The sequence below is a fragment of the Scomber scombrus genome, chromosome 7 (genome assembly GCF_963691925.1).
Source record: "Scomber scombrus chromosome 7, fScoSco1.1, whole genome shotgun sequence".
NCBI lineage: Eukaryota > Metazoa > Chordata > Actinopteri > Scombriformes > Scombridae > Scomber > Scomber scombrus.
In genome coordinates, this window is record NC_084976.1 from 32,596,222 (window position 1) to 32,606,706 (window position 10,485).

General features: G+C 41.7%; 1 protein-coding gene across 1 annotated transcript; it reads right to left on the bottom strand.

The window, feature by feature from the left end:
• Positions 1 to 1,226: 1,226 nt before the first annotated feature.
• Positions 1,227 to 9,053, bottom strand: LOC133984015 (tetratricopeptide repeat protein 24). Its single transcript, XM_062423230.1, has 10 exons — positions 8,850 to 9,053; positions 8,316 to 8,609; positions 8,010 to 8,211; positions 7,715 to 7,921; positions 7,405 to 7,533; positions 6,548 to 6,669; positions 6,044 to 6,124; positions 5,515 to 5,555; positions 5,326 to 5,399; positions 1,227 to 1,666 (listed from the first exon to the last, which is right to left on the bottom strand). Exons 1-10 carry the CDS (start codon positions 9,051 to 9,053, stop codon positions 1,227 to 1,229), a joined length of 1,794 nt encoding a protein of 597 aa, XP_062279214.1.
• Between the last annotated feature and the right edge of the window lie 1,432 nt (positions 9,054 to 10,485).

Consider the following 10,485-nt stretch of genomic DNA (forward strand, 5'->3'; position numbering starts at 1 on the left):
CTCTTTGTTTTCTCCCTCCTGACCAGCCTGGAGGGACATTTGGGAGCTGTCCCTTGAGGGGCGACTGTCATGATTCCTGCTTAAGCTCTGTTTGTGTTGTCCTGTCTGTTTCTGTCCCTGCCTTCAGTTTCAAACCCACCTGCTCACCTGCTGCTGCTGTGTAATTCCCTCATCAGCTCCTCACTACATATACTGCTCTCACTCATTTTCCTTCATTCTAGACACTAGATTGTGATGCTGTTCCTGTCTGTTCCTGTTCCTCTTGTTACCTGTTCCTGCTGGTTTCAACCTTATTTGAACTGCTTTCCCTTTATGGTCTGTAAGCCTGTCTGTTGGTTTCTGAGCATTAAAGCTGTTTTTATTTAACCTGTCTGTGGTGTTTGTGCCTGGTTCACCTGCTCCGCCCCACATAAGACAGGAGGTTTATTCAGCCCAAACAGCCAACAAACCATTATTAGATTCTTACCTTCCATCAGCAGGTTTTCCATCTTTAAACACAATAGGATGAGGCATAGACCAGTCACTCTTCATGGACATACAGCTGGGTTCAGGAGAGTCTGCTCTCTGCTGCTGCATCCTGATACAAACAAACAACAAATCAAAGAGTTTAAAAAGATGAATGTTGAGCAGACTGTCAGCAGCTGAAGTTTTAGAAGCAGAATGACAATCAGTAAGAAGACAGTAGATGAGAAACGTTCTCCTGTTCATCAAAATGTCATCTGATGAAAGATGCTGTCTCATCTTAGTTGATTAGTTGACTAATCAGTGGTTGAGCTCTTTGTTAACTCACAAAGTTAGTAGTTCATTCTGAGTTATTGTGACTTATTATTCAGTAGTTGAGTGTCAGATGTGACAGTGAGTGTGAATAATGATGGTGGAGTGATGTGAGTGGAGAACAGTGATGGACAGTTAGAGATCCTCATCTCACCTCTGAGCTTTGGTCTGGCTGTCATGTTCCTCACAACGAGGGCGTTTAGAGGGAGGGACTCCCTCCTCTCTGTCCTCACACTGATCCATAGCAGAGAAACACCTTCACACAAACACAACAACATGCTCATTCATTACAACCAGCTGCACATCACACAGGTCTGCACTGCTGTCTAACATCCTGTCATTATTCATTCCACCACCAGATGGAGCCAAAGTAAGATCTGTGGTGTAGGACTAGATGTTGCTATCCCCTATTACATACGTGCTTGAGGCACCAATGAGACTCTGTGGGAAGGTCAAGTGAGTGATGGCATCCTTGGGTTATCAAGTGGGCGCCCTCCTTCTTGGGTGTTTCGCTGATAGACCCACGACACCTCCAGAGGGTTCAGCAGTGAATCCCATCGTCCCAGGTTCAGGATGTGCTTCAGTGATGCTGGACTTGGACAGAGAGGGCATGTGGGGCCCTCGCCATACCACTGGCTTAGGTTTGTGGGAGAAGGTAGGACATCATAGGCAGCCCTGATGGTAAAACTCACCCTGAATGCCTCCATTTCCCACAGCTCTTGCCAGGAGATCTTCCTCTTCTCTATTCCTTCCCATGCCACCCTTGTTTTGCCTGCGCCACAGCTTCCTCTTCCCAATGTACCTCCTGGACCACTAGCTTGCGTCTCTGAGATGGAGTGGCCTTGATCCAGGTTGGTGTGCTGGCCCCAAGGCCAAGACCACCTCTCCCCTCCTGCACTCAGCCCACAATGTCCCTGTGTCTGAGTGCTGCCTTTGCCTGATCAGTTGCAGTCCGTGGGGTCCACTTCCTATTTAAACTACTATTAAACTATTTAAAGACGTTTACTGAGCTATAATGTTTAATAAATTAGTTTCTGAATGTTCCACTGACTTTTCATTTTTCTAATTAAATAACTGAATATCATGAATGAAAAGATGTTTTCAACAGTATTTCTGTCATCTTCTTTTAACACATTTCATAGTATATTATTATATGGCTTTTATTACCTGTTCATCACTAACCGTCCCACCTGTGAAACAAACTCTTTCTGTTGTAACTGTGGATTAGTTATTATAATAACTGTCATAATGTTTGTCAGGTTCAAGATGACTGAATGAGGTGACCTTTGATACGGCTACGACCAATTAAATTAATCAAACACACAATTACTGACTTCAAGAAACAGTTTTACAAAAACAACAGTCAAACTATATTCCACTTGGAGATGGTCCTATAACAATAAATATAAAATGAGACTATAATCAGTAAGTTGAATAAAATGATGAAAGCTTTACTTCATATAACTAGCAGCCAAACCAGCGGCCTGCTTAATGTCGTGATGACTGATCATTATATCTGCAATCAGTTCTCTGGAAAGCTTCATTACAGTGTGAATATACGGAGAGATGTCTCTGCTTTCTACAGGGTTAAATACATTTCTCACTTTACATCATATTCATCAGATTGTTATTAATAAACTGCCTACCTCGTCCTCGCGCTGCGTCCGCTTCACTTCCGTGTTTACAGACAGGTAAACGAACTTACCTGGATGCGCGTGATCTTCGTGCACGTCGCTGTCAGCCTGATGACGTCAGTGTTGAAGCTCTTGTGTTGTGGAAATGTTTCAGGAAGAGAAACTTCTTGGTGTTTCAATATTAACACAGACACAAACTGAACTGGTTTAAAACTTGGATTATTGGAGACAAGTTAGGTCTTAATAATAAAGTTAAAGAAGTTTCCTTTAAAATCTGGCAGCATATATATCCAGTAAAAAATACATTAGATAGATATTATTATATATATTGAATACTCTGCTGACTGAAGAAACAATATGTTATTTATTTTTTCACTGTGTAAACAGTCAAATATTTTGGGTCGATACACAAAATGTTATAATGAGAAAAACTAATAAGACATTTCATCTCAGAGATAAAGATGTTCTTTTACACTTTGCTATTTACATAAGAATAAATGGACTGACTCTAAGCTGAACTTTGGACACAGTTGGACATTAAAAACAAAAAGGTAATGAAAATAAATTGTATTTTTGAAAAGTACCTCATGTGATTGTTTCCCTGGCAGAAACAGATTTGTTTGTATATATTGTTTATGTTTAATACAAATAATAATAATAATGATTAAACGCTTTAAAAAATAAATGTTTCAGGTTAAATACACTCTGAGAAAGGAAGTGTTAAAAATGACACCAAAAATGTGTTTGTTACACATTTTATTTCAACCCAATTGTGTTAAAATATCTACAAAAAGCTAAACATACTTTTTTTTTTAACACTATCTTATTATAATTCTATAGTTTTATCTCCTTTTCAATTTTATTGGTCTATTTCCTGTCTTTAAGTCTCTTTCTTGATCTAATTTTAGTCCAGTTTTTATTAAACTTCTATTTTACTTTTCTTTTTTCTTTAATCTACTTTAACCAAATTTTTACGCTAACTTTTAATAAACCTTTTCTCGCATTCTATCTTATTTTACTTAATTATTTAATGATTTTTATGTAATTAATTTTTTCCCCCACATATTTTATTGAACTTTTTATAGCATTTTTATTTTCTTATGTGCATTGGTCTCCAGTTTTCTCTTTAAATAGTTCTTTGTTTTGTTCCTTTTTAAAATTACTATTAGTATTTTTCTCTCTTTTTTAATTTTGTCATTTGTTCTGTCTTATTATCAGCTTGTCAATCAAATAACTGTAGAGCACTTTGAACTAGTCTGTATGAAAGTTGCTATATAAATAAAGTTTGATTGATTGATACTAACGGCCCAGCAACAGCCCAGCAACGGCCTAGCAACGGCCTAGCAACGGCCTAGCAACAGCCAAGCAACAGGGGTCGCGCGAGCACACTTTTTTCTGCCCCTACCTGTCTCTGATTGGCCAGTACTTGTTGTCTTCGTGAGGTATGATTGGTCGACAGTTGAGTTTGGTTAGGATTCTGAATCCTGCCCAGCAACAGGGGGCGCTGTTTCCTCGGTAACGTACCTTCCCGCCTGAGAAGAAGTCAAGGCTGCTTCGGCTGATGCTGCTGCTGTCTCACGTTTCGGTAAGTGTTCATTACTATTTTATTTATTTGCCTTAATGAAATTAAATATGTAAACGTTTGGGAAGCATGTGGAATGTGGTGTTTATCTAGTAAATGTGGGGATTTACATTACATTACATTTAAAGTAATGGGAACTTGAGCAACTAAGTTAACGTATCCAGTTATAGTTAATCTAAGAGTCAATAAGGATTTGTAGCCACATAATTGAACAGGTAACTGACAATAACTGATAATAACTGACAATAACTGACCAATAACTGATAACTGACAGTAACTGACACATCATACAGCAGACTCGCTGCCTCTCTGAGCCCTCCATTAGCAGCAAACACAGATAGTGGTGGAGAGTTATCAACAACTTAGCTCAGTACTTTAACAATAACCCACAAGAAAGAACAGACTCTCACTGGTGAACCATGCTGCCATATAGAGTGTGATCTGACCAGACGGTAGACATTGTTTCTCCCATGTTATTTATTTATTTCAAAGTTACAGATCTCACAGGACGAATCCTCAGTCTGATGTTCAAAAGTAAAATAACGGCTGCTGATATTTCTTCCTGTTTCCTTTCACAATAAAACAGCAGCTTCTCAGTGTGGAGAGTTGTTGTGTGATGCCCGTCTGTGTCGCTGCCGGTGGAATAAAATAATAATAAAGAATAAAGTGTGAATTGTAAGATAATGTGTCAAATGTGAGGATGTGAAATGAAATGTAATAATGTGATGAATTATGAGCAGAGAGCTGACAGTCTGTGACACTTTATTGTGAAGGAGGAGACAGAAGAACCAGCTGAGTAAACTCTGCTGATGAAGACCATGTGAGACAGTTAAAAGCTCCACAGTCCATTGAGTCCGTTCAGAACCACTCCTATTGGACACTGTGGGGGCTGTGATGTCACGGTGATGTCACGGTGATGTCATGGTGATGTCATCATGTCTACATCACCGAGCAGAACCGAGACCTCCACCTGGACGCAGGGGGCGGGGCCTCTGCCTCCAGAGCCAATGAGGCGCCACTGTAAGAAAACAACATCCAATCAGATTGAGGAGTGTTTTTTCTTAACATCAATATTTCTTCTGTTCATAATGTTACTATAGTTTATTAACCTGTATACTGACTTATTATTTGTGTGTGGGTGTGTGTGTCTGTCTATGTGTGCTTCTGTCTGTGTGTGTGTGTTTTACCTGTGTGTGTCCTCGCCTCCTTCAGTGGCCCCGCCTCCTGTTGGCCCACAATGCTCTGCTGCTTCCTGTCCTGTTCACACACTGGCTGTTAGCGTTACCATGGCAACACAGCAGCTGGTTGTGTATCTGAGGTCAGTCTGTCACTCACCTGGCCCCTCCCCCTTCCTCCCATCTGGTTGCTGATTGGATGGACTCCCTGGACTCTGTGTGATGTCAGACTTCCTGTTTAAAGAATGAGCTGAATATCAATTAATCATTTTCATCATCATCGTCATCATCATAGAGTCTCAGTGTCAGAGGTGACTGTATGACACAGTGACAGCTGATTGGCTGATACCTGACATGCTGTCCGACAGGTGAGCTGTGTGGGCGTGGCCTCTGTGATGAAACAAAAAGGAACAGCGGATTAGTTACAGGTGATACAGGTGTTCTGGTCATGTGATGCAGGTGTTGTGGGTCATTTGATGCAGGTGTTCTGGTCATGTGATGCAGGTGTTCTGGTCATGTGATACAGGTGTTCTGGTCAAGTGATACAGGTGTTCTGGTCATGTGATGCAGGTGTTGTGGGTCATGTGATGCAGGTGTTGTGGGTCATGTGATACAGGTGTTGTGGGTCATGTGAGGGTCATGTGATACAGGTGTTGTGGGTCATGTGATGCAGGTGTTGTGGGTCATGTGATGCAGGTGTTGTGGGTCATGTGATGTAGGTGTTGTGGGTCATTTGATGCAGGTGTTCTGGTCATGTGATGCAAGTGTTCTGGTCATGTGATGCAGGTGTTGTGGGTCATGTGATACAGGTGTTGTGGGTTATGTGATGCAGGTGTTGTGGGTCATGTGATGCAGGTGTTCTGGTCATGTGATCAGACCTGCAGGCTGACAGTCAGACTCTGATGCAGAGCTGCAGTCAGACGCTCCACCAGACGATCCTGAACTGACCCACAGCTCTCCTGAAAGGTGAGTCAGAGTGATGTCAGCACAGGTGAGGCATCTGATTGGTTGAAATAAAAACACTGAATTCAATCAAACTGAGAGCAAAGGTGGTTATTATGGGGTAGTCAGGCATCAGGAGAGTGGAGCTACACAGTTTTTAATTAATGATTCTCACTTCAGTTCAGATCACTAATTTAATAACTTTGGACAATTACTCTATCAATTTTGTATTGTTTCAAAGTACTATTCAACTTCATCAACTGGTCCTGTGGATTCTTCTCTTTCATTTAAGTTTGGTTTTCCACTCTGTCCAAAACAAATGAACAATAAATAAACAATCAAACAACAAATAAGTTTAAAAAAAATAAACTAATACACAAATAAATAACTAAATAAATGAATGAATGAATAAATAATCAGACAGTGGGTGTAGTTGTTACCTTGCAGTGAGACAGAGCAGTCAGAGCCTGTTTGTAGAACTGAACAGCTTTCTGCTGTTTCCTCTGCTTCAGGTAACAGTCTGCTAACGACTCACACACCTGTACCTGAGCACCATGGTCCTCTGCACAGAGACACACACACACACAGGTGACATCACACACACACTTACAGCTGCACCAGCCTTCATCTACTGCTGAATATTTCAGTATTTAGCTTTAATGTCACATTGAGTCATCTTCCTGTCTGCTGGTTTATGCTACAACTATAACTGTAATGTATTAAACTGGTTGTAACTGCAGTGGATGGAGCAGTCTACACTGTAAACCGTACAGCAGCCTGACAGCCAATCAGAATCCTTCCTATAAACCATACAGCAGCCTGACAGCCAATCAGAATCCTTCCTATAAACCAAACAGCAGCCTGACATTTACAGTAAAACTTCAAAATCTGCAAATATATTAATAATGACTTTATTTATTTGTATGTATTTATTGTAATGCAGGTTTGCTCCTCATTATCATGTTCAGATGTGAGTTCATACTGTGTCTCTGCTGTGGGTTACATTATAGTTCATCACATCCTTATCTTTGTGGTTATGGTTCGTAGTGTGGATGGGTCTTTACTGTGGGCTGAAGTGTGTTTATTTTATCTTTCAGTTCTTAGAACTGGGTTTATATTATATATGTTCTTTAACACACTGCTGTATCTACTGCAGTGACTCCCAAACTTTATTGGCTTCTGACCACTTAAAGCAAAGTGCCCCTGTCACATCATCTACCAGTTAATTTATTTTATTTTAATTGAATAACTTTTAGACAGTTTTCACAGTAAGGTGACAGTTAGAGCCTGATGGTACCGATGTCTCTGAATCCCTGCAGAGCGTGCAGGAAGCTCTCTGCTGCCTCCTCCTCCTCACCCAGCTGACTGCAGGCTAACGCCAAGTTACTGAAACACCGAGCCTGGTCACCACGGCAACCCAGAGAGCCTACACACGCACACAAACACACATAAAGACATACACGCATGCACACATATACATACACACACAATTACTACACAATACTGACATGCAGTTTGTACAGTGTTGAGATTGGTTGAGCAGGACAGTGTGACTGATGATGTGACTGATGATGTGATTGATCATGTGACTGATCATGTGACCTGACCGTAGAGTCCAGCAGCCAGCCTGTGGTAGCGTGCTGCAGCAGTGAACCGGCCCACAGAGTTGAGTGCGGCCCCGAGGTTGTGCAGCACACTGGCCAGCAGGGGGGGCCACTGAGAGGAGGGGCCCACAGCCTGCTGGAGACACGGCACTGCCTCCTGGAAACACCTGAGCTGGCAGTAAGACACGCCCACCGACAGGTACAGCTCACCTGCACAGCAACAGGTAATCAATCAGTCAGTTAATCAATCAATCAATCAATCAATCAGAAAGGTTATTAGTTCATTAAGGGTGATTACCCAGAGTTCTCGGGTCAGTGACGCTGTCCATCAAACTCAGACACTCTGTCAGCACGCCGATGATGTCATCCCGGCTGAACTGATCTGATTGGATCATGTGTCTTCCCGCCTCTTTGAGAGCGGCAGCCGTAGAGTCCAACATGGCCGCCACTCTGTAGTTGTCAGCCGCACGCAGGAAACCCTGAACCGCCAGAGACCAGTCCTACACACACACATTATACACACACACACACATTATACACATTACACACAAACACACACACACACACATTATACACACACACTAACACCTGTCTCAGGTCGGACCTGGTCGTCGCTATAGCAACGGCTCATCTCCATGCAGGCGTCTCCCTCGCTGGCTCCGTCTCCCTGGGAACGGTATAGCTGTGCGGCCTGCAGGAAGTAGGCGGCGGCCTCTCGGCTCTGCCCCAGTGCATTGTGGGCCAGGGCGATGTTGAACTGGAGGTCTGGGAGACGCTGCGCCCTCGGACCCGGCTCGGCCCGCTGCAGGAAGTCCAGACCCTTCTGAGGTCGGCCCACCTCCACGTAGGCTGCCCCAAGATTAAAGGAGCAGACTGCCACGAGCCGAGAGTCCTGCAGCTGACACACACACAAACACACAGTATACACACATACACACACACACACAAACACACAGTATACACACATACACACACACAAACACAGTATACACACATACACACACACAAACACACACATACAGTATAAACACACACACATGATGAGAGATTAATGACAGATTATTATTATTATTATATTGACAGGCATTGAACTTGTTAACCTTTAACTTCAGGTGACCTTTGACCTCATGTGTCTCACCTGCTCTGCGTCCTTCAGAGCGGTCCTGAAGCAGCTCAGAGCTTCCTCCGTGCTTCCCTCCTGCAGAGCGTCGTGTCCCCGGCAGGTGAACTCCTCGATGGCCCCTCCATCCCCCTCCCCCTCACAGAGCTCCGCAGCCTTCCTCCTCCTCCTCCTCTTCCTCACTTCCTCCTCCTCACCTGCAGGAGCTGCATCAGACGCCATGCTGGACTCACCTGGACGCCGTCTGAAGAGACAGAGATGAAAAAAAGATTGTTTTCAACCTGAAAGTCGTCAACAATGAATCAATAGATTGATTGATTGATTGAATGATTGATAGGAGTCAAAGTCTTCAAACTGCTCAGTCTGATCAACTATTTCAGGTTTTTATCTTTAACAGAACACATTTTTAGAGTTTTTACTTTGATCAAATGTTTTATTTTATTGTGAATCATTAAATCTGTTGATGAAGACCATGTGATGAAGAGCAGCTGCTGAGTGAAGGTGACACGTTAACACATCAGTGCAGTGATGCTCTGCAGGAGACCTCAGATATAGTATATCAGTATATATCTGTTCAGATATATACATACACATCCTTTATGGAAGGAAAGTATTACAGTAAAAGTACTGCAGTAGTATGAGTGATACTACAGTAAAGCATAAGTACCTCAAACTACTGCAGTATAAAGTACAAGTACCTCAAACTGTACTACAGTAAAGTACAAGTACCTCAAACTGTACTACAGTAAAGTACAAGTACCTCAAACTGTACTACAGTAAAGTACAAGTACCTCTAACTGTACTACATTAAAGTATAAGTACCTCAAACTGTACTACATTAAAGTACAAGTACCTCAAACTGTACTACAGTAGAGTACAAGTACCTCTAACTGTACTACATTAAAGTACAAGTACCTCAAACTGTACTACAGTTACTTCCAGCTGTTGTTATTGTCACTGATGCTGCTAAACTGATGCTAACCTGCTGCTAACACTCACCGTCTCCAGGTGAAGATGGTGATGATGATGATGATGATGAAGGCTCTTCATACTAAGGTGTTTACTGACAGGTAACCTGAATGTGTCACTAACTGTTCTCTGTCTCCTGTAAAGAAAAAATATTAATTTAACAAGCTGAGCTGCTAGCATAGCGGCTAGCATAGTTTGTTTGTGTCCGTTGCTATGGTAACTGGAGAGCTCGCCAGGAGGTATTAATATTAAACTTCAGACTAAAATACAAACTAATATATTCCAAATTAATGTGTACAATGTTCTGAAATAAAATGCACGTTTATTTCATTGTGTTTGTCACAAAGTAAATAAAATAATAATAATAATAATACAGAAGAATATTCCTCTGGTTTCTTTATTTTAGGATCACAAGTTTCCTTCAGAGTGAACAAACACTGACACATTTATCTTCTGCATGCTGAGAGTCAGTCAGGTAAATGCTTCTGGAAAAAATAACATAAATACCAAAAGGAGTAAAAGGTTTGTTTGAAAGAATATGAGGATATTTTATTGTATTTATAAAAAGTTTAGATCTAACAGGATGTAGAGAGTTAATAAGGAAAAAGTCCTAATTGTCCTTCATATCTATAACTGTCTGATGTTCTTTGTTATTTTTAATGTTGGTTCAGGTTGTATATGTTTA

Excerpts from the sequence above, each read along its gene's own strand:
- LOC133984015 (XM_062423230.1), bottom strand. The coding sequence starts at position 9,053 with ATGGCGTCTGATGCAGCTCCTGCAGGTGAGGAGGAGGAAGTGAGGAAG. Across the intron at positions 7,534-7,714 it reads GCTGGCTGCTGGACTCTACG|GCTCTCTGGGTTGCCGTGGT; the intron begins GTCAGGTCACAT and ends GTGCGTGTGTAG. Across the intron at positions 6,670-7,404 it reads GCAGGGATTCAGAGACATCG|AGGACCATGGTGCTCAGGTA; the intron begins GTACCATCAGGC and ends GTCTCTGTGCAG.